At 47.8% G+C, this 24843-nt stretch overlaps 1 protein-coding gene across 1 annotated transcript in view; it reads left to right on the forward strand.

Annotated features, from left to right (window-relative positions):
- Window positions 1–12741, forward strand: part of LOC128723013 (unconventional myosin-IXa-like) — a 31658-nt gene extending 18917 nt beyond the window's left edge. Inside the window, exons 9-16 of the mRNA XM_053816718.1 lie at window positions 68–333; window positions 770–817; window positions 2593–3099; window positions 3726–3912; window positions 3991–4074; window positions 6627–10017; window positions 10096–10184; window positions 10276–12741. Coding sequence (XP_053672693.1) covers window positions 68–333; window positions 770–817; window positions 2593–3099; window positions 3726–3912; window positions 3991–4074; window positions 6627–10017; window positions 10096–10184; window positions 10276–12576 — 6873 coding nt within the window. The 3' untranslated portion in view covers window positions 12577–12741. The remainder of the gene's footprint in view (window positions 1–67; window positions 334–769; window positions 818–2592; window positions 3100–3725; window positions 3913–3990; window positions 4075–6626; window positions 10018–10095; window positions 10185–10275) is intronic.
- Window positions 12742–24843: the final 12102 nt, after the last annotated feature.

Below are 24843 nucleotides of genomic sequence, written 5' to 3' on the forward strand. Positions count from 1 at the left end.
ATTCCGCCTAGCGAACCACAACCGAAACGATCACGAACCTCTTCACGGCACAACTCTTCATTTTTAGGTTGCCGAAATGCGTGAAAAGAATCTCGATCTGATGCGGCAGGATATCGTGAGCGTGTTGAAAAACTCGAGTATGGCATTCGTGCGCGAGCTGGTAGGCGCCGATCCTGTCGCCGTCTTCCGGTGGGCTATACTTCGCGCCTTTTTTCGCGGTTATTTTGCCTTCCGGTCGGCTGGCATCAAGCACCGTAAGGAACGTGCCGACATGTCCTTCAACAAGCTAGCCACGAAAACACGATACCGGGCACCGAATGATAGCATCGTAAGGTAAGACATTGGTTTTAAAACAAGCACGCGGTAGGGGAATTTCAAGAGGTTGAAGGTGCTACGTGTTTCATAGTTGTTCATTTCTATTTGGTTTTCTTCTGGTGAAAGTTAATTCATAGTTAGTGCAAATACTATGAATGTGAATCTTAATGAAACATATCTTTCTTTTTCTCTCTCTCTCTTTCTTTATCTTTCCTTTTAACGTTTTGTTGGGGCTTATACAATATTCCTTCCTTCTTATTCTTGATCCTTGTATATGCATATACATTGATGCACTTCCTTGATGATTGCCCGTTTCCAAATCACATGTTATATCAATTTAAATTTTGTAAACTTTTTTCTCTCTTTTGCTCCTCCTCCTTGTTCTTGATCCCTCTTATCATTGTTTTATCTGCTTCGGGTGATGGTGGTGGTGGTGATGTTCGTGATACAATAGTCATCTCGTGACGGTGTCTTCGGTGAACCTAACAATCAATCGGATTGCGTAAGTGCGACTAGCTATTGAAACAAATCAAACAACAAACCCAAATTATTGCTTATATGTGGGCAACGTCATTGCCGGAAGCGACCGGCTGTTTTAATCTATCTAACTATGTGTAGCTGAACACTTGTATTACTCGTTCTTACCCTACTGTTCAACGTCCTGTTTCTTTTCGCTAGTTTTCTATGTGTGTGCGTGTTTCGTTCTATTGTTCTGTCCAACGTGTTCGTTTTTAATTTTAGCTCTAGCATTCTTCCAATGCAGTACCATTGCACTTCTTTGTTGAGTCCTTTTGGCGTTTCTTTTTATCTTCATCCCTTATCTTCGTGTCTTATCATTCTGATAGTATGGTGTTTAATATTCAGTATCACGTTCACAATTTTCAAACTTTCACGTTGAGTTAAAAACCTCCTGTAGGAATGTTTTTTTAATTGTGGCTTTTTCCCAGTTTCTAATCAATCACTACTTTTCACCATCAAATAATGCTTCTTTTTAGTAACATGACTCATGCATATATCATCTTCTCGGAAACTTTTCTGATTTTTTGTTACCCTTCAAATTATGACGCCTTATCAATGGTTATGACCCCCTTTATGTTATTTACCCTTTGTGTTAACGACTTTGAGATAATCACTAAACTGGTGTCTTTGTTTAATGCAATGTTGATGAAACTCTGAAGAGGCATCTGTTTGATAGTTTCCTTTTGATACTGCGCCGTATTTATTTCCTCTTCTCTTACTTCGTTGGCACAAATCTTCTACGCTACAACGATTAACAACAAGATGTGCCTAGCATACAATACACAAATCACACATGCATCTTTCGAAGTCTTTTAAATCGCATTCCCCGTGTTCCTCCAGGAAGCTTTTCTGCTCAAGGCGTCCGATGCGGGACGGCGGCATGCTGGAGCGATACTACTCGGTGAAATCGGCGACGGCCAAAGGGGGCCAAAGGGAGCGCCGCAAAAATGGGCCGTAAGCAGCGATTCGTGCGAGACCACCGGAAGCGAACGGGCTCGTCCTTTTCGATTTCGATTTCGCCTGTTTGTTGTGTGTGTGTGTGGATTGGATTAATCTCTCGCGCCGCTCTATCTGATACTTGTTTTTGCTCAGCACTTATGCGTGTACCATGTATAACGTGAGGTGCCATGTTGCGTTTGATAATTAACCGCAAACCCCAAACGTGTTTGATATGTGTGCGTGCGTGTGTGGATGTACGTGTTTATATGATTCCAAAGTGCTAAGAAATGCACTTTTGACCTTTTACGAATCGCCAAATCCAATATACATTCGCGTGACGAATGGGTTTTGCATACATTGCTACTAGTTTAACTTTCGTAGTTCTGCGGTGTATAATACTATCAAAACTATATTCTGAAAGTAAATTACGAACTTATTCCTAGCCCCCTGTTACTAACGCGCATAACAATTTACGTATAGTTCCGTATTGGTTAGAATGCTTTCAATCGTGTCTAACCTCTCATTATTTGTAAACTATTTGACCATTACGTTGCTCCTGTTGTATGATTTCGTACGCCAATTTCATTTGTTTTCGTTTACTTTTCCTTTTTTGATTTATTTTCATCCTGCCCATCATTGAAAAACCATCCATCTCTGTGTGTGCGCCTTTCGTGATCGTCCCTTTGCGCGCGCGCGTGTGTGTGTTGCCATGTGCCGCATCATTTACGCCATCACACATCATCTGCCCGACGTATGATCGCCTCGTGGGATGGGCATCGTGTGGATGCATCACTTTTACACACGGTGACGAACGTGCAGCAAGCGCATCAGTAATGCCATGAGCGATATCACATCGAGCCACAGCAACAGTCAGGCCGGTTCTGCTTCTCCCGGTGGAAATCTGTCCTACCATCGCCAATCGCTCGGAAATGCCACCGGATATGGCAGCGGAGGATCGTCATCACCGGGCGGAACTACCGGAACGCCCCGCCGGTCCTGGTCGAACTTTGCGTTCAATAACAAAAATTTCCCGGACGGCAAGCTGAACTACGAGTGCCACCAGCAGAACCAGCAGGACCATCCGTCCCAGTACCAATCGAAACACCAGCATTCACCCACTTCACCGTCCTCTTCTCCGTTGTACGGTGGCAACAGTGGCGCCGGAAAAACGTCATCCATCGGGAACTCTTCGTCGACGGGTGCTGGTGGTACACACGGCACCGGAAACGGTGGTGGCAAGGGATATGGCTTTGGCTCGGCCGCAGCACGGAATCGATTCGAACGATCAGGCCAGGACGTCATGGCCCGTGCATCGCAAATCGTGATGTAAGAGATTAGCATACGACACATCTGCGCTCAGATCCACGCGTATTCGATGAAACTTCAGCAGACATATAATCATAATCTCGCACAGTAGCAAACATGCTGTTCGCTTTTTGACGTTGCTTGTAGGGTTTAGTCATGTTCAGTTTTTGATTTACATGTTGTATCAGTTGCCCTTTTGCGAATGGGTGTTCAATTTGTGCTGTTATTTGATTTCACGAATCCACGCTATCCTGATTTTGTTTAACATGTACAGAAGAAACGTTTGTTGCTAGCCACGATCCTTCCAGCTCCTAATTGGTGTTCTTCCTTTTTTGCTTAAATCCATGCGTGTACGTAATGTCTCCGTTCAATTAGAATCGCTTGTTAATTTGATTATAACCAGCCTTTTTGTTATATTGTATCGATTTCTCACGTGTGTCCAAATTAACAGTTTTACAATGGTCGTATTTGTAAAGCTCGTTTAGTATAACTTCTTGACATCGATAAAATTGCTTCAGTAGCAGCTGATGGCGATGGCTGTTTAATGTTGCCATGAAAATAATAACTCTAGCATTTCGATAACACTTCTTCTGTCTTCTATCTCAACTTCTTCTCATCGTCAACGCTATCGTTTGCCGATGCCATAGGAAAAACAAATCATTTCGTCCTCGGGAACGGCCAAAGAAAGGCCTCAAGAATCTCCAATCGGTCAAAACGCTTTCGGCGGGCCAGAATCTTACCAACCAGACGGCAATCAAGACGCGCAAACAGCCGCTCACCGTTACGGCACAGTTTCAGAACTCACTCATTGCACTAATGGAAACGCTAAATCAGGTATTGTAGCAGATTTGCACCTGTAGAATCGACCGATGTGTACGATGTGTGTGTATAATTTTTTGATTTTATTTTTAGGCAAACCCATTCTTTATTCGATGCATCAAATCGAATCCAAATAAAATCCCTAACCAGTTTGACGATGCCACCGTTACAAGACAGGTACGTAAATGAATGGTTAGGTCATGCTCCGTCATTGAATGTAACTGCAGAAAGCACCACTTATGCATATTTCATTTGACGCGCTTGTGCAATCAAACTGCCGAATATAGGCTGCTTGTGGCTATAAAAACAGCAGTTGGTTTTGTACAAAATTTTGTACGTGACAAGGCAGTTGCGAATTTTTGGTCCGTAGTCCTTGACAGTCGTTGTCGTAACCTTCGACAGGATATTCTGCTATGGAATTATCCTAAGAAACCACAGGACAAATGACCGTTAAGGTGGTGTACCGTTAAGCCATACCATCTGGTGGAATGTCGTAAAGATGATTCGTTGATTCTCACGCCTTTACTATGGACCTTGTAAGATGTTCGCAAAGAGGTCGAAGTACCGATGATTAGCATTTTTTATGCAAATAAGTTTTCCATCATGGTTTACTTCAACACTTGTTGAAGCATAGTTTGTTTAAAAATACTCAAGGATGAAAAAATAGTTTAATAATTGGAAATCGATTTGATTAAATAGAAATTTATTTCTCTAAGGTATGATGTGTTCTCTTTGCACTGTACGATCCATTCTGATCACTTTCTTACCAATTTCGGTCAGTAAAGAAATTTACAAAAGTGAAACGAATATTCAATTGCTATCGTTTGCGAAAAAAGTATACAAACAGATTATTAGTCCCTTGAGCGATATTGTTTGTCCTTGCGCAGACTTGCTCGTTTGTCAGCCATGACCGTTGGGCACCCGGTGTAAACCGTTGGCTGCTATCGGCTTGAGCGTTGTGAGTCAGCTGTCCGTTGTAATGGCATTTCCTGATGGAATTTCGTGCTACCTGCGATCAGCCTCGACTGCTACCTTTGCAACCGGTCCAGCAAGCGACTACCTTTCAGTTTGTGTTCTACCTCCGATGGGTACGAACGTTGAGTGAAAATTTAAACCTGCGTGCGTTTTTACGGTGATGCTCCAAAGCAGTGTTACAAACTTAAAGATATAGTATAGTACCTTCGTTTCCACTACAGCTGGTGAATTGTACATGCGCACATGTTTGATATGATTAAGTTCGATCAGTCCAGATGCGTGAATTCGATCATCATACGTACAAGTCCTTTTGCGCCATTCGGCGAGCCATGGTAAACGATGCCAATCGAATTGGTACGGCTTTATCCTGAGATAGGCATTCGGTTGGTGTTTCTATCCGTGCTGTTCTTTGTGCACTGTGTGCTGATCGCTCTTCTAATGACTACGGGATTAGTGCTTAGGTTAAAAATGACCATCACGGTCGCGGTGGTAAGTGCAATTCGTCTAACTATGTAAAACGCAGCCAATAAATGCCCACGGGTTATTCAGACGTGTAAGAGCATGTAGCTACAGGAGGCCCAAAAGCTGTAAACCGGAAACACAACTTTCATCATGCGGATCAGAGCTCAATGGTACAAGACATCCCATTAGACACCCAGACAAGCCCGTACGAGAATGGCTAGCAGAAGGGTGCGTGCCTGCAATCTCTCGTAGGCGTTGGTGTCGGGTTTCCGGTCAAAAATGTCCACACCCCATGATGGGAGACAAGCCGTAGACCTTTACCGATGCTTCTGTGTCCGTTGCTAACGGACGATCCCTTTTTGGGAAATGTCGTCACAGGCAAAATACAGCAACCCCTGTTTGTTTATTTTTCGTCTCTCCTGTGCACGGATTCGCTCATCCTTTTACCGTGATGATAGCATCATCTGATTGAGGGATTTAAGTGCTTAAATAGCATAGACTTTTTTACATACCCGGTGTGTTACTCACCACCGAGAAGGAAGCCAAAAAGGAGAGGGGTGGAAATTGCCATAAAACCTTCCATCCATCCACTGTCGGGATCGAAACGGAATGCGTCTGAAAGTGAGCATTTTTTCTCCCTATTACCTTCAGGGGCAATTTCGGACGGTGACATGCGTTGGCAATGCGCACCACTTAGCCAAAGTGTGTCCTTACGAAATTTCTGCGCTCTCTTTCTCGCACGCGCTTGCACACCGAACGGGCAGGGTCTAATGACCACTATCTTATCAAGCAGTTTATGGTTCTGTTTTTTAGCCATTTCCGCAACAACTCGGCTCGGAAAACGGCAAACCTCTCTTCACGGGTGGGTGAGAAAATCGGCAGTGTAAAAATGAATCTTAGGTGGGCCGGCCATTCTGCTGCTTCGACGCAGTCGAGATTGGGTCGAGGGAACCTGATGGTTGGAAGGTTTTACGATGTTTTTGTTTGTGCACTTATTCCGATTGCAAGAATGGATTGAGTCATTCATAAGGTACGTCGGAATGTTTTCTCCAGTGTCATGTATCCTGAGCACTAGAATTTTTCTCAATGGATATTCACGCACCGACAATTTTATTTGTATCACTGTTGACAAACATGCGCATATGCTGACGTGAGAAGCTATGATGTTTTAAGACAGGGCAGAAGATGGTTCATGAAACTTGAGCGTATACGTTCAAGACACTTTCGTTTAGCATGATTATATTCTTTGATGATTCTAATCAAGTTTTTCTGTTTATGCAATTTCCACACAGCTCCGGTACACGGGCATGCTGGAGACGGTCCGTATCCGGCGAGCCGGGTACAACGTGCGTCTCACGTATGAGGAGTTCATTCAGCTATACCGTATCCTCCTACCGAAAGGGCTAGTCAGCTCCCAGAAGGACGTGCGCGATTTCATGAGCACGATGGACTTAAACAAACAGCACTACCAGCTCGGGCTGACCAAGATCTACATGCGCGAATCGCAGAAGATGCGGCTGGACATTTCGCTGCACACGAAAATCATCAACAGCATCATCTCCATCCAGCGCTGGTTCCGGGCGATACTGCAGCGCAAAAAGTACTGCCAGTATCGGACCGCTGCCTGCACCATCCAGTCGTATTGGCGCGATTACCTGCGCGAGAAGCAGGAGAAGTTTACGCGCAAGATACGCAATCACGCGGCGACGGTAATACAGGCCACGTGGCGCGGTTACACCGTGCGCAAGTGGTACGACAAGCTGAAGACGGGCGTGATGATAGTGCAGGCACGCGTTCGTGGCAACCAGGCACGGGCACGGTTCAAGGAGCTGCTCAGCAAGAAGCTTACAAGGGACCGGGCCAAGCTACGCTCGACTCAAAGCCTACCGGTGGATCGATCGATTGGTGCGGGTTCCTCGAGTGGTGCCCCGTACGGTGGAGGCGACGGAGACGCAGGTTACGCCGAGGTAGTGCAGGCCATCGAGCACCGCAAGAAACCTATTCCGGCGGTGGGGCGCAGCTTCGAGACGGCCATCGATATTGTGAATAAGAATCGAGCCCTCTTCGCCGACGACAGCATGTCGGCGGATTTCATCGACGACGGTGAGGAAGACGAGGAGGAGGATGATGAGGAAGAGGGCCAAGGAGCGGTTGCAGCAGCATCAGCCGGCGTTGGTGGTGTTGCGGAGGAAGACGATGATGACGATGACGAGGAAGGCTACGAAGACCTTGGCTTGGTGGATGATCCACAGTACATGGCAAACAACCGGTCGGGCATGGCGCACATGGGTTCAGACCGGACAAAGACGTCCCATCCGGTGGCGAAAGTAAAAGGCACACATTTAGATAGGAATGAAAAGTACATAAAAAATCTGGTCATTTCCGGTGCGGGCTCCTCATCATCGCCCCCGGTTACGACCGCGCCTAGCGCCAGTCAGTACCAGAAGACGCCCCTGCAACGACAAGAGGACGTGTTGGATCGGCCACTGCGGATGTACGACATCGAGCGGGCCAGCAAGAGCACGTTCGATGATACCGAGCTCGCCAAGTACCGGTACGAACGGGGTGGTGGCGTGAGCAGTACGATGAAGCTGCCAGTTCGGCGGGTCGATTCCGGTCCATCCTCGGTGGCAAGCGGGGGAGCAGCCGGCGGGGCCGTTGGACGCCCAGGTATCCAGCGGTTTCGCTACGGTGATACGGCATCATACGGTAGCAGTGGGTTGATTCGGAATCAGAACCACAGCAATAATAGTTATAGTAGTAGCAATGTTGAGATTGTGTTTGTAAATACCGGCCTGGAGAGTGCCGGGTCGGGGGCGAGTGTGGCACCAGGATCCGGTTCGCTCTCGTCGTCTCCGGCGGCTCGGACAATGCATCGGAACAGCATCAGCAGCGGGACGCTCACGCAAACGCAGGTTCCAACGATGCCGGCCAGCATCCGGCGGGAATCGTTGCCATTCAGCCATCACTTGACCACGGGCGGCACTCGCACCCCGGGAGACGAAATCAACTCCAACTACCACATGCTGCAGCAGCAACAGCAATTGCAGCAGCAGCACCAGCAGACGCACTCGTCCTCTTCGGTCACCTCGCACCACCACCAGCAGCAGCAGACGGTCCCCTCGGCTGGAGGTGCAACATCCGGAGCGCCCTCGTTGGCCTACTCACCCCAGTCGTTGCCATTGGTCAGCTCACAGGGACACATCGGTAACTACCAGAATCTCCAGTTCCCGGCGACCTCCAACTACCACCAGCATCAGCACCACCACCAGCATCAGCAGTCGGTGTACAACAACAACACGCAGCCCGCCAGCACTGGCGGCAAAATGTCCACCTCGACGCCTTACGGAGCGGCCAGCGGTTCGTACGCTGCTGGCGCTCCGCCACCGTCTTCCGCCGCGAGCCAGCGAGTCTCGGCAGCATATCCGGATGATTTTGCGCAAAACTACTACAACACGACGACGACACCGAAGGGCAAGGCGGCCGCCCTACTCGGCACGGCAAAGTCCGAGGACAACGCCATCTCCGGCAGCATCAACCAGTCGAAGTACCCGCCGGGTGTAACGCTCACGAAGGCGGACAGCAGCGATATGGTGCTATCGGCTGGCAGCAAAGCTATGAACGCCAGCGCCTCCTCCAATACCGGCCAGAGCGGACCGTCGACGGGAGCATCCGGTCGACGCGTGAAACCGATGAATCTCAGCGAAGAGCAACTGGTCGGAAGTAGTGGTTCCACTGTAAGCTACCACCCGGGTACGGGACTAACGCGCCGCGGACAACCCGTTGGTGGTGCCAACAGAGCGCCGGGTGGTGGTACTAGCGGAAATACGAGCAGTTCCTCCGGCGTGACGGGACCACCCGACACGCTGAAGCGCCGCAACTCGGACCCAACCAACAAGATTCCGCTGCTGGAGGTGAACCGGGGCAACGATATGTACCAGTCGAGTACGCGCATCAACATCGCGGGCCACCAGTTCCGGAAGGTGCAGCGCATCAACAAGGCGGAACGGTGCGCCTGCTGCCAGGAGATCGATTCGTTCGTCAACGAGGGCTACCGGTGCCTCGACTGCAAGGTGCTCGTGCACACGAAGTGCATCCAGAACGGTGGCATCAAGTCGCTGCAGTGTGCGGCCGCCAAGCGCTCGAAGCGCATCCGTACTGGCGGTGCCGGCGGTGGTGGCGGGCTGGGTGGGTCGTCGAGCAAACACGACAAACACCAGCCGATCGCCGGTGGCAGCGGGGGCCAGAAGATCTCGTCCACGCGGGAGTACACCGACTCGACCGATAAGATTATAAGCGATGCCAAAGAGCTGCAGCTGATGCAGGACTTCATCACGCAGAAGATCTGCAAGATGGAGAGCGACTGCGAGAAGCCCTCCGAGGTGGACCGAGTGTTCAAGCAGGCGTTGCGCGAGTTTAAGGACAACCTGGTGGCGCAGTACAGCGTGGCGCACAAGCAAAACTCGGACGTGCTAAACATCAAGTACCGCGATCTGATCGCCAACTTCGAGCAGGTGATCGAGACGACGTCCGGGCGGAAAAACGATTTCCCGCTCACGATGGGCGTGAACGCGTTCCGGGGCTTCATGAACGAGTTTATGAACTCGCGCGAGACGGAAAAACCGAAAGCGAAACGGAAGAAGGACAAGAAGCGAAAGCACGATGATCACACGACGTTCAACGGTAAGTGCACGGTGGTGTAGCACCTTGGCCGCCTCGTAATCAGTCAATCCACTGACACTAACGCTGGTATCTTTGCAGGACATACATTCCAGCTGACGATACTCAACATTGCGACGGCATGCGAAATATGCCAGCAGTTTCTCCTGTGGCCGATCGAGCGCGGGCTGGTAAGTAGTGTGTTGTCAGCAGAGTGTAAGCTCATATGTCTCCGTGGTTCACTCTCTCTCTCTCTCTCTCTCTCTCTCTCTCTCTCTCCAGGTGTGTCAAAACTGCAAACTAACCTGCCACAAGAAGTGCTACCAAAAGTCAGCCTCGTGCAATAAGATCGCTAACGCGGACCCGAACTCGCTGCTGGGAGCTGGCCGTGGAGGATCAGCCGTCGTCGCCGGCGGATGTGGTCCAGATGGACAACCTCTGTACGGTGGCGGTGTTCCGACGAAGCTTTTCGGCGTACCACTGACGGCTCTCTGCGGTGGCAGTGGTGGTGATGGCGTGAAAATCCCGGCCCAGATCAACAAGCTGATCATGATGATCGAAATGCACGGGCTGTACTCGGAGGGTATCTACCGGAAGAGTGGTGTTAGCTCGAAGATCAAAGACCTGAAGGCGAAGATGGACCGGGCGGTGACGAGTGCGGACGGTGGTGGAGGCGAGATGGACTTCGAGTCGTACAACGTGCACGTGCTGACGAACGTGCTGAAGTCGTTCCTGCGCGAGATGCCGGAACCGTTGCTGACGTTCGATCGGTACGATGACTTCCTGCGCGCGGCCGATCTCTCCGATGGGAGCGATCGTGTGCAGACGCTGCTGGCGCTAGTCAAGAAGATCCCGCCCGCACATCATTGTCTGTTCGAGCGGCTCATCTTTCACCTGGCGCTGGTGGCGAAGCTCGAACAGTACAACCGGATGTCGGCGAGTTCGCTCGCGATTGTGTTCGCACCGTGCGTGTTGCGTACGAATCGGTACGTACCGGCGCAGGACAGCCTCAACGACATCGGCCGACAGACGAAGTGCATGGAGACGCTGATCACGCAGAAGATGCTGAACGTGAAGAGCACGCTGGCGGACATTGATACGCTCGATACGGCGGCTCACACGGCAACGGCCCGGCTTAGCACGCTCCGCAGCAGCAAGGTGTTCACGCAGGAAGAGATGGCGAATGCGCGAGGCAGCAGTGGTCTACCGGTGGGTGGGCTGCTCGAAACTGAGACGGAGGAGATGCTGCTCGAGGGCCACATACAGGAGATCCGGAAGGAGAAAGCACTGCTGACGTCGACACTGCCGAGTCTGGCACGGGCCAGCTCGGACGACGATCTGCTGTCGACGGATCTGGACGGTGAGGGCGGCAGTTTGGACGATCTGAGCAACAGCAAGGAAAAGGACCTCGACGTGAGCAGTAGCGGTGGTGGCGGTGGAGGTAGCAGCGGCGGTATCGGCGGCGGTGGCAGTGGTGGACCCAGCGGTAGCAACAGCGGAGGAACCGGAACCGCCGGTGGCACTGCTAGCGGTGGCAGCATGATCAGCGACAGTGGCATCTCGATCCGCTACCAGGCACCCTCCGATCACGGCGGTAGTAGTAATGTTAGTCTTAATAGTGACGTCCCGATGGCTGTGAGTTATTCGTTACGTGATCAGAGTGGAGGCGGACCGGGCGGCGGTAGCGGAGGCGTGGAGTACTTCCACAAGCTGATGAGTGGCGGTTCCTCCCCGGGCACGGCACCGGGAGTGAAGACGAAATCGCTCTCGCACCAGACGCTGCTCGAGCGGGAAGCGTTCCTGCGCGGAAGTGGCTCCACGTCGACCTCATCGCCCCAGTCACCGACTGCCGTCACGTCCGTGATCGCCTCCTCGACCCCGTCCTCCTCGGTGTCCGCTCCGTCGATGATAAAGACGCAGCAGAACGGCAGTACCGGAAGTGGTACTGGCCCCACCAGTGGCAGTGGGCCCGGAACGGGCGGTGGCCCTGGTGTGGGGCCGATCCCGGGCAGTGCCGGCAAGCGCTCCGACATCAACCTCAGCCACTCGATGCTGACGCTCTCGACGACGTCACACAGCCTTGGTGGAAGCACGACGAGTAGCAGCAGCAGTAGCGGCGTTGGTGGTAGTTCCGGCAGCAGCACCGGAAGCGAATTGCAGCGTCAGAAACCCATCATCATCCGCAGTGTGTCCGGTGGGTACGAGGTAGGCCATCATCACGCCGTCTCCGCATCGTCCTCTTCGTCAGTTGGTCCTGCGAATCACCGAATCCTGATACAAGCGTCCGCGGGGCTGCCGATCACGCCCGGAGCGGCAACGACGACAACGGCGACGACACCATCCGGCAGCGGATCCGGCGCAACGTCCACATCCGCCTCGACCTCGTCCATCAACTCCGCGAACCTGCACGCGAAAGACAATAACGGGATGGGTGGTAAGGATGGGCTGTCCGGTAGCGGCACCAAGCTGGCATCCCGACGTATGTCCGCTGGTGCCGGCAAGCGATCAGGTGGCCCGGGCAATTCCGGTGGACCACCGCCAAGCGCATCGCCCGCAGGTGACGATGAACCGATCATGGTTTAGAGATGGCCACACCCGGTACAGGAGGGCAGCGTCCGATCGCCAGAGTAGACGATCGTCGTGGTGTCATAGTCGGTAGGCGACGCTAGCAACAAAAAAAAAGAAACATCCTAAGTTTAAGTGATGATCGCAACAATCGCGCAACTCAGACCCGCCGAGCAAGGGAACGCTTTAAACAGGGCGAGCGAGAGAGAGAGAGAGAGAGAGAGAGAGAGAGAGAGAGAGAGAGAGAGAAAGAGAGGATAAGGATACGAAAGCTCGCCTTCTTAAAAGGCTTCTCAGCCCCGGGCTGCCAATCAGTCAGTAAATCGAACCAGCATAAAAGCGGGTGCGGAATTGCACCGTTAAAAGTACGTTGCAACGTTCCCCCCTCCGGAAACGAAGCGTCGCGGAAGAACGCGTTCGTTCTTCGCAGTTACATTTATTAATTTATATCGAAACGATTTATAGTATAGCACACACATACACATACGGTTTGTTTCGCCAGATAGGATTCTAAACAAACGATGGGAATGAATGGATTGTTTGAATACTCCGAATGCACACATCCTAGCGGCGGGTGCATTCCGTCTCAGTTTCGTCTCGGACACGGGCACACGGCGGTGGGTGGGCCGTTTTCTCGCTACACAAAAGCCAACAAATCGAGCATTTTCAGGACGCTATCTGGCGGGGGTGGCGAGAAGAGGATGGCCAGAAAATTTCAACCATCGGATCTGGGAGCGAAACGCATTCTTAAACGTTGCAGACATGCATGCGTAACGGATCGCAACGTTTTAGCCTTAAACGCAACACACACACCCACACAACTCGTGAGCTCGAAAAAGGAACCACGGGTGCAGCAACAACAAAATAAGTCATGCGTGTTGTTGGTGAAAAAAAAACCCTAGAATTTAACAAAGAAGCAAGCTGGTGGTGTGTATTTGAAACGAAGCAACACCGCTTAAACACCCAAACTGATCGCCCTTTATTTTGTTTGTCAAAAACTGACGCAAAGTTAGCCAAACTATTGCTATCTAATTTTATTTCGTTTTCTTGTCTGTTGTTGTTTTTTTTTTACACACTAAACTACTCAACTACTGATCTACTGATCAATCGCCAATTGCTTGAAACGTCCATTTTTGCTGTTAGTTTTTCTTTCCCATGAGCCGTTGTGTTCGTCCATTTTCATTTTTTTTTTCTATCCCTTCCCCCAATCTCGGTGTTTTTGACGACGGTCGTATCGTATTCGAATTGTCAGCGTACTCTTACAGAGCAATATAAAGTTTACATATATAAATATAAACGTATCGTTATAAATATGTACATTTAAATTTACATTTAACTAAAGTGACCCATTAAGAGCACGACGAACGAGTTTGCGGGCTCTCGCAAAACTGCCTCCAGCGCTTCCAAACCCAAGGGGGAACGAAACGGTGGAACTGTGAATATGACAAACGTTTCGGAAACTCTGCGATAATAATGGCCGCGTTTTGTGTCCTGTCGGGCGCGCGTGTGTGCGATTTTTTTGTCTTTCCTTCTTTCTTTTTTTTTCGTTCAATCGTTCATCAAGACACAGAGGCAGGGAGATGGAGATGTGAATGATAGGTTCGGTAACACTTTTTTACACGCGCGCGCGCCGGCCTTAGTAATCGGGCACACGCGGGACGGCAAAACTAGCAGAGATGAAGACCGAACGAAATTATCGTAGAGCCCGCGCTTAGCGACGACGAGCAGAGAACCATGCATGTGAGAATGGTTAGAGAAACTCAAGAAATCCCTAGAAAACCGAAATAAGATGAAATTAAAGAAATTGCAATTTTTCTGTTCCGTATTTTATTTTTCTGTGTTTTATGTGTTTCTTCCCGTTTCCGTTTGCAATTGTTTTCTGTTTGTTTCGTTGCGCCTTTTCTATCCATTTCCTTTTCCGTTACTTGTCTGCTTTGTTTTTTTTAGATATTTTCTTATTTTCTTCTTCATGTTTTTAGCGTAACCGAAGTATCGACACGACGGTAAGCATAATTTATGTTATTAATTTATTGTTTTGATTATTTTATTCGTTTTTCTTCTTTTCCTTGGCTTACATTAATAGTTTTTATGTTTTCATTAAATTGTTTGATTTTAGCAATTTTGAAGCAATCGGAAACATACGTACGGACTGAAGAACAGAGATGTGCCGAACAAACGAGAATTGTGCATCCATTCCATCATTCCCATCGTTTGTCGCTTTTTCCGCAGGAATCGTACATTTCATTTGCAAAAACAAAACTACCGTGACCTCAGGCGGTGCTTTAATTTTAGGAAGGGCTGCAAACGAAATACTCCCGCCGTTAGCAACCGACAAGCACCGGGCAGAAGAGTGCGTGCGTGCGTCATTCATATCGATGTTTAGAACTCAAGCATGTTGTAATTCGCTTAGCAAAAGGATTTAAATGATAGAACAAACAAGAAGCAAACCCACGTAACGAGTACACCGAACAAAGACACCGATGCAGTGCAGCACCACCGCAGAATACCAACGACAAGCGACAACAACACAAAAAAAAACGCAGGCAAAACAGAAGCCGACATCGTACCACCGTGAAATTGGAGCGGACCACCGGATCTCGTACGACGAAGGGACGTTGAGTTAAACGACGGGGAGCCCTTTTTGGCTCGCACACCACGTTAGCGCCGCTGTAGCATTACCGTGCGGTGGTGGACGTTCGAGATTGCAATGGGAAGTTTAGCTGAAAAACAAAAACAAACAAATCCTCACACTTTAAAAAAAAGGTTCCAAATGTCTAACATATGAAGCAAAGCAAAGCAAACAAAACAAGAAACCTGTAGGTAAGGTACGAATGCGTGGCACGTGTGTATTTATAGGCAATGTAAAACCCTATTTGTATTTGTATAAACACGTATTAAAATAATATGGCAAAAAAAAAGATGAACGCACAGGCCAAGCTTAGGGCGCAGGTGTAACACGTAGGTTATAACGAGGAGCAGAAGCCGAAGGAAAATGAGATATTAACAAACACTCCCACATACACATCCAATCTCACACAGCAGCTACAACAACAAAACAAAGGCTTCATTAATGTACTGAAGTGAAACAAACAAAAAAGCATACAACATATACATATATTTACCTTTATATTAACACGCGTCGAGCGAGGCGATTTGGGAAATGGAAGGAACAAGCTTAAAGTCGATAAGTACTGACACTGGATTTTGGGGCGGGCAGGGTGTTAGCTCCCGAGATTGGTTTACAGAGTTAAGGGCACTTTAAGTTCGTTACACTTATTTCAGTGGCCCTGTTTTGTGAAGTGGCGCAAGGCGCCGAAACGTAGATAGATGGATGATAGTTAACGTTAATGATTGAAAACAAAAAACCAAAATCGTTTGTTCGTTGCGTGCGTAACTGGGTGACACAGTTCCCGTCTTAAATTTAAAGGCAATTTGAGTCCACCCACACAGCACTCAGACATAATAGTTGTGTAACACAACGCTTGCCAAAATAGAACAAGAAACAACGTGGAACGGTTGAAGGAAACGTGAAGAATGAATATTGCCAAATCATATACACAAACCAAACTCCCAAAGCCACACAACAGGAGAGAAGACAACCAACCACTCTGACTGCAGAAAAAAGCACAAGCACACACACACACTGCAGGTGATCGAGCAGTAGGGACGAAATCAGTTAGCTGACCAGCGTACAATCAAATTGCAAACACAAACAGCGAACGATAGCCACGTGCTATAGCAAACAGGGAATCCAACCAGGGAGGGATGAGGATGGGCACAGAATTAGGCGTTGCGTTACGGCTCTTAGATGGTTCGTTTATACACATGATTGGTTTAGTACGCGTAGCGTGTGTGCGTATGTAGGGCGTGTGTTTCGTTAACACCTACGGGGCGCAAGGATACCTCGCGCCACAGTACCATTACCTCGACGGTGTTGTTGTTATTGCTGTTATATTGTTGTTTGTGTACTGGTATCATCGCCACCACCATCACCTCTCTTTGCTGGCACGGCCAAACGGAGTTTTCCAGGAACAAGAGAAAGAGTGCGCGGGTGTATGCGTTTGTTGAACAAGCTTTTAAACACGATAGTTAACTCGACAGGACAGAAGGCACGACCAGGAGGAGGGTCTGTGTCAGCAACGCTAGCTAGCATGTTATGCTCTCAGTTACCGGACCGTTTCGTAGATAGGATCTCACATATGTTGACGATTTCGCTTTTGTTATACCGCGCGTGCACGATTGCATACCGTTAGGCGCCAAAGGGCTTACTATTGTGTTACAAGGAGTAAGAGATATACTTAAAAAAAACAAAAAGCATACAAACAACCACACACATACACGCACACAAACCCCCAGCATCCAAATGAAACGTGTAGACTAATGTTGTGTAGATTAGATCGAATCTAGGGACTATCGGAACCGTAGAGGAGACCGGAACTGAGCGAGCAACAGATCAGGCAACCGCGTGCAGGGAATGAGTGCAGCTGTAACAGATTGCATTGTTGCTGCTGCTGCTGTAAGGAGGTGGCAACTAAAAAACATACAAAAAAACTATATAAAACCATGCAGCAAAAAAACCAAACCTTTGTAACCAAGCTAGAACGTACCAAAACTGTGACTAGCGGTAGGAATGGGTAGCAAATGAACAGAAGCGAAACAATCAAATACGGGGGGTTAAGAAAGTGAAGGCATAACAAAACGGGCACGGGAACACGAATGCGCCAATGTGTTTTTTTAATGTTTCATCCATTCGATGGTGTGTTTTTTTTTACTTCCTACCACTCTCTGCTACTACTACTGTACAAACTATCTTTTGTCCGTGTAAAATCTGCTCCCGCAAATGGGGAAAAGAACGACGATATGATGCGGCAAGGATCATCCAAACAGGACGAGTTTTTGGAGCGAATATAGCGAGAGAGAGAGAGAGCAGCAGCAGAGGGTGGTGCATGTTGAGAAAGGAAATGATGTTAGTTCTTTCATTTTTTACTGTGGTTTTGTAGGAGACAGAGAGTGTAATATATATATAAATGAGGGTAGGTTGAAGGCGTCAAAAACCGCGGGAAGCCATTTTTCGGGCAGGAGAAGCATGTGGGAGGCGCAATTGAAAGGAAATATACCAAAACAAGGATCCTTAGAACACTAGCGATTCATGCGACACGCATTGCCGTTAGAGAAGGGCAAAGAACAATCGCGCGCAGCAGTGGTTAAGTAAATGTTCAAACAAACAAACCCAAACGTAAAGATTGAATTTATGCAACCTATAGCCAAATGAAACATTTAAGTAAAAAGGTGTATAAACAACAACAAAGCATACGATGATGATGATGATGATGATAATGATGATAGGTGGAATTAATAAACGCAGCGTGCACGTAAGATGTGGCCCCTCAATTGGAGGCCAGTTGGGAGTAATGGGAGTCATCGGAAATGTCAGGTTAAAGCTGTGGCTAAAAGCTGCGTTAGAAATCACTGATCACAGAGAACAAGTTAAATCTATTTAATATTATATATATATATAGACTTATATATATACACACATACATACCACCGCCACCGGTGGAAGGAATCGACGGAACAAAATAAAGTAAATGACAAAATACAAAATTCCAATGCCCTTTTCTGGATTAATCATAAACTGCTCTAGTTTGTATAACGAAATATATCACCTGTTTTAGTTTTTTTAACCATATGTTGCAGAATATTACGAAATTTAACCACAAAACCCGTTTCTGCACAATACTTTACAAGAAACATATTTTTCAAACGTGTAACGAACGCGCTTTTTCGAGTCGCCCGTTTTCTCAAACAAGAGTCCCAAAATAACAGGAGCGCATGAAACAACGAAGCTGCGCATTCTGTAGCGTCCGATTCATCAAAATTGAAGCAAAAAGTAACAAGAGAACATGCGATCAGGAGGTAACATCTCCTGGTCGATCTTTCGTTTCACTCTCACTCATTGCGGATCAGCTTATAAATAACCAGTTCTTTTGCATTCCTTCGTCGCTCGTTCTAGCATGTGCTTAAAACGCGCCTTATCTCCGTAGGGCGTGGTCAACGGATCGTTTTGTCTGGGGTAGTCGCGAGAAAACACATTTTTCGTAAGCGAACCTCGTGCTTCGGATTCCTCCAACACCAGGCAAAAAGTAACCGGAGAACATGCGATCAAGAGGTAGCTGATGAGTGCTTCGCCTGGTCGATCTTTCGTTTCACTCTCACTCATTGCGGATCAGCTTATAAACAACCAGTTCTTTTGCATTCCTTCGTCGCTCGTTCTAGCATGTGCGCAAAACTCGCCTAATCTCCCAAAGGCGTGGTCAACGGATCGTTTTGTATGTAGTAGTCGCGAGGAAACACTTTTTTCGCAAGCGAACCTCGTGTTTCGATAGCGCCGGATTCCTCCAACACCAAGAGAAAAGTAACAGTAGCGCAATAACCAAAAGAATGCGCATTCTATAGCGTCCGATCTTTCTTTTCACTCTCACGCATCGCGATTCCGCTTTTAAATAACCAGTTCTTTTGGCTCGTGGTCAACGGTTCGTTTTGTCTGGGGTCGTCTCGAGAAAACACATTTTTCGTAAGCGAACCTCGTGCTTCGGATTCCTCTAACACCAGGCAAAAAGTAACAAGAGAACATGCGATCAAGAGGTAGCTGATGAGCGCTTCGCCTGGTCGATCTTTCGTTTCACTCTCACGTATTGCTAAGGCATTCTCCGGTCTTATGTACTGAAGCTGTTCATTGCCACATATTGCCGTTCTTTCTAGCACATGGTCTATCGCGCCCAATCTCCTTTGGATCCCGACCAATGATCATGTCCGTCGCACTATGGGAAAACGGTGGCCATGAACGTCGTGTAACAAAAGCGTACACAAAGCGAATCTCATCATAAAATGTTGAACAATATCCTCGCAAAAAGGGAGACGATGCAGCGATGAGTGTTGTTATCTAAAATGTTTACTAATTTCTTTCATTGGAAAAAAAAACCAACTTTCGCCCGTAACTAAGGTGATTTTCATCATTTTGGTTTTTTTTTATTTCCAACATTAACCATTTACATTAGTCGGTACCATAGTGCGGGGCACTTTCGGCAGCCCCAGTCAATACGCGCGACTTTGTTAGGAGAAGGTGCCGTTTCTTTCGCTCTCAGTTCAACCATCAACCCCCTACCAACCGATCACTCGCACTCACATGCAAAACAATCGATGAAAAAGCAGTGTGCAAAATACATTCGCATTTTTTTGCGAAGTAGCCTCTAAGCGGTCGAGCTTGGCGTGGGGATTAACTGGTGGATGAGTCACGCCAATTGCGTTTCCACTCAAGGTCACGATCGGTTGAAACATTTTCTTTCCTCCTTTTCCTGTCTTCGCGCGGGCTGCGTTTTGGGTTGCTTTGGTTGCATCAATTCCGAAGTGAATTCCGGAAGAAGATAGACGAATATCCAATACACTCCCCACGATGGTGATATGGGGGGCACGGCACGCACATTGATTGGCTGGCAGCTTGGCTCGAACACGCTGAAAACACACGCACCTAAAACGAAAATGAACCACAAAGAATTCGAACCACGAATCTTCCGGCCCATGAGTGAAGAAAGATCCACACCGATGGACATGCTCCAGCCACGAGCGCAACCAAGGTTGATTGATTTATGACGGGGGGATCCCTCATTTTTCATTAAGATGTTTGCAGATTTTTATTTTCATTTAGCTACTACAGTCGGTTGTTTCTTTTTTTTTCTTGTTTTGTTTTATCTCCACAATCAGTGTGTGTGTGTTTGCTCTTTTTGTTTGCTTGTTTTTATAACATATCATCTCTTCTTGTTTTGCTTCCGTGCCCTGGCCTCCCTGGATGGAGTCGGAATGGAGAGGGGCGGTGTGTGGGCGTTTCTCCACTGTTTCTCTTTCTCTCTCTCTCTCTCTCTCTCTCCGTTCCAACCCACCCCCGTTGGTTAATCTTCTTCTATTTTCTTCTCCATAATAATAATAATAATGCTCCAGCATGCGCGCGATTGCATACACACACCACCTCTATAACTTTTGCCATTTTCTCTCTCTATCTCTCTATATCGCTATCTGTGTGTATCGCTCGTGTTCTCTTGTGATCATTCTCGTGCGTGAATGCATCCGTTTCAATCCTGGTTTCTGGTGGGTAGGGAACGTACGGACGAATGCATCCGTGCTGTTGCCATTTTCTTTTCTGATCTCACCCTTTCGTGGTCCTTTTTCTTCCTTTATACAGTTACACGGCTCTCGTGTATGCTTCCATGCGCGTATTTCTTCGCTTCTCTAATGCCACGATTTTTTCGTCTGACCTGTCTCCTCTCTTTCGCTATTAATGGCTGGTTTTTGGGGGAGGCATTTTTTATACATACACACGACACACGAGCGCCGCAGCAGCGCTTCCTTTCGCTTGCATGCGAAAATGGCAACAGCACCACATGCACCCCCCCTCTTCCTCCCACGCACCCTTCCCAGCCAGGATATATTTTCCTCTGTATTTTGCTTTTCTCTTCTATTCTCTCCTCCTCTTCCAATACTAAACAACACACACAACGCACATGTCTCGTGTCTGTGTTTCTTTTTGTTTGTTTGTTTGCTTCTGTTTTAGCTGTCGATTTACGCGTTAAGAACTAAACACAGCTGTTTTCTTTCGCTTTTCGGGGGGGGTTTTTACCCCGGTTCTGGTTCATCCGGCACGAAGCCTTTGTTGCTCTTGCTTTTTGCTTTTTTTTCATCCACCTTTTGCAAAGGTATTCCGTCCATCGGTTCACATTTCACATGCGCTTCTTCGCTTCTTCTTCCCACTTCTTGCTTGCTTTCATAATTCATTTTCGCTTTTGCTTTTGCTCTAGGCTTGCCTCGCTTTATTATGCGCGCTTGTTGTGTATTATTGTTGTGTTTTGCTCTCTCCCTCTCTCTCTCTCTCTCTTTCAGTGTGTTCCGTTTGCGTCTACGGCCTGCTTTTGCCTGGGCGCGCGCAATCACTTAAATAAATCTTATCGAATTAGGTAGGGTTTTTGTTTCTCCATTTTACAACTATTTCACGCCTTCACTTGCGCACACACACACACGCATTCACTCACATGCTATCTCTTTCACGTTACGACTATTTTCGCCCATCCCACCCACCCCCGAACAGCTTCCCCGGGGCCCAATGTGTAACATTCTTCCTTTTGTTTTTGCTCTTGCTCTCTACACAGCTCGCGCTCCCCCCCCCCCCCCCCCCCCGCTTAACTGCTAGTTTTTGGGTGGATTTTTTCTGTCACCCCCCCCCCCCACCTTATGGTCACCATCCCTCTTCTTCCCGCGCTACCCTGCTCTGTAAGCTAGCTAGTTCTCTCTCTCTCTCTCTTTCTCTCTCTTTTGCCAACTAGTAGTGATGAGTACCTTCTCTTAACACTACGCGCTACGAGAAGGGATTACAATATCCCCCCCACCGTGTGTATAAAGGACTATCTATACAATTTCCCACAGCAGTGCGCGCCAACCTCTGCCCTTTCCCAAGCGCTCCATCGTCCTTTCGTCCCTGCGTTACTGTACGTGTGCCTGTGTGCCTTTCCATTTCCTTGCCACGCGGCGTTGGCTTCACTGTGGTGCCTTTGGGCGATCCTCTTCCACGTGTGGCGAGAGGAGCTCCTCACGTAACCTAGCGCCCCGTCGCTCCGATAAGAATGATAAATTCAAAAATCGAAAGCACAACAAAATCAGCGTATCCATGTCCTTGGGGCTTTGTATAAACAGGTGCGGGCGCCCACAAGCGACCCACATTTATCATATCGTTCTGGGGCGGTTTCAATTTATAGTAGTGTGTGCTTTTCAATTGTGGTAGCTGTGTGTGTGTGTGTGTGTGTGTGGGTGGGCGTACTCCCGCGTTTGGAGTTTTAACCCCCGCCATCGCATCCTTGCTCTGTACCTTCGGCGCGGTGCGCGGTCTGTCTGTTTGTTCGCGTATGCTCTCTCAATGATCATCGTTCACACAACTATACCTGCGCTGCACTTGCTTCTCTGTGTTCAGTACATTACACACTATTACTATACTATACAAAATGGGCCCCCGCCCCCCAAACATATGCCTCTCATGGGAACTTGCCGCCCTGGAAGAGGGGAATGCACACACGCGAGAAACGGAAGTGAAGAAGAAACATCCACTCGCGAGGTGCCACATCCTGGCCATGCATTAAAGATCGCTACCTTGTGTTGTTGTGACACACACAAGGTTCACAAAGGTTGGTGGTAATAAGCCACCCACCACGAATCATTCTTTTTTTTTTTTTCAAGGAGCAACAAAAGTCTTCCCGCGCGTATGTACACACGTGCAAGAGGGCAAACCTTTTCTTTGGAACGACGATAAACAACGAGTAAGATGCGTTTCCTTCCGTCGGCGCATCCTTTTTTTTACTGTTGTTGCGTCCTTGCTCTCTCCCTCTTTCCGGCTTGATAGAGAGGTTCAGATGCTTCTTTTTTTGGGGGGTGTTTGTTTGTTTGCAATTTTCTTTACGCGCATAGTTTTTGTTCTGTTTAGCTCTGCTGTATTTATTTTACATCTATATTCCCACCACGCGCGGTTTGTATCCCTTTTTTTTTGCATGTACTCGCTCGTGATGCTGCTGCTGCTGCTAAAGCGTCCTTTAAATGTGAATCTGCGTTATTCTCTTTAGTAGGTTTTCTCCCCCCCCCCCCCTCCCGGCTCGATCGATTAAAATGTACACACTATACAGAGAAGATGGAAACTATGTCATATCACAATTAGATTAGAGCAGGAAACACAAGCGGGCGTTTGGCGGCAGAGCAAAAGAGCCAAACCGAGCCCACACACTCGCACAGATCCGAAGCGGTAAAAACAGAAAACCACGCGGTGAACAACTTCGTTCACCAACTTCGAACCGATTTTCTAAGCGGTAGTGATGATGAGCACGAGCAGTTTTGCTCGTCGACGGCGAAAGAGATGGAGAGAGAATGGGGGCGAAAAGAGAAGGTGGGAAAAGGAAAAACAGGAACCATCTTCCTTCGACACACACACACACACATCCTCCGCCCCCCCCCCCTCCTCCCACGGGCAAAATGGCGCAAAACTAATCATCGAAGAATATCGGCGAGGGGGTGTGAATATATGCGCCTAGGGTTGCAGCACATTCACACACACACTTTTGCTGCACTAAATCAATCCCGCGAGAAAAGTTGCAAAAATATGTTCGTACAAAATCATCTTCAATTGGTTTCCATTATGTCGATCTTGTATTTTTGTTTGTTTGTTTGTTTGCTTTGAGTTGCTGCTTCTTGGTTTGCTATCATTATTATGCATATTAGTGTTTGCGTTTTCTCTTTTTGCTTGCTTCACATGGCAGGATAATCGACAGTGTGTACTTTTGTGTTTGCTTATTTTCCTTTTTCTTCTTCTTTTTTTTGGATAACATTTTGTGGTATGTTTTGCGGTTTTTTTTTGTAACAGGTTTTTCTCTCTATTTTTCTTCCACATGATTCCGCTACAATGGGGTGGATGAGCAAAACAACAACAAAAAAAAACTAAAAAGACAAATCAGTTAGCGAAAGAACCAACAAAACGGTTGAAGTATTTAGAGAGGGTAAAACAAAACATACTCAACCAAAAAACGGAAATAGAGGTAATACTAAAACTTGCCATTCGCGTGGGGCGATGGATTGGAGGTTGAAAAAATAGTATTTTGTATTTTGATTTTTTGTTTTGCCTTTTATATATTGGTTTCCCTTTTTAATGCTTCTTCTTAACAATCGTTCCGTGCTGTACAGACGAGATGAGAAAACAATAGAAGTTTGAACAGTTTCGTATGTTGTGTACGTGTGTGTACGTCTCTCGAACTGGAGCGATAGGGCAAATATACGACATCCGGCGGTGTGTTCGGAAGGACATAGAGAAACGGGAGCAGACACAGGAGATGGTAGTGGGTGGGTGGATGTGTGTGTGTATAGCTAAGAGCAACAACGGTGTGGCCATAGCTAAGAGTGGAAAGTGCGCAAGTAAAAGTGCAGAACTCTTTGAACGGTGATGTCACAACGGTGGGGTGGATTAGTGCATTCGACACGATTGTTGTACTAGTGTTGCGGTCATCAGTTTGCGTGTAAAAGAAATTTATGAATTCACCAAAAAGCATCGTGGTTTGCGCAAACTACGTCACGTCAGTTCCCCTCGGGAAACGGGTCTTTCCTTCGTCCAGAACACGAATCTTTCTCGTCCGTCAAATTTAGGATACAGTAGACGATTGGGAAAAAGTTAGTTAAACGATAACCTCTTCCTTTTGCGAGTAGTGAATG

The sequence above is a fragment of the Anopheles nili genome, chromosome 2, assembly GCF_943737925.1.
Source record: "Anopheles nili chromosome 2, idAnoNiliSN_F5_01, whole genome shotgun sequence".
In the NCBI taxonomy this organism is placed as follows: domain Eukaryota; kingdom Metazoa; phylum Arthropoda; class Insecta; order Diptera; family Culicidae; genus Anopheles; species Anopheles nili.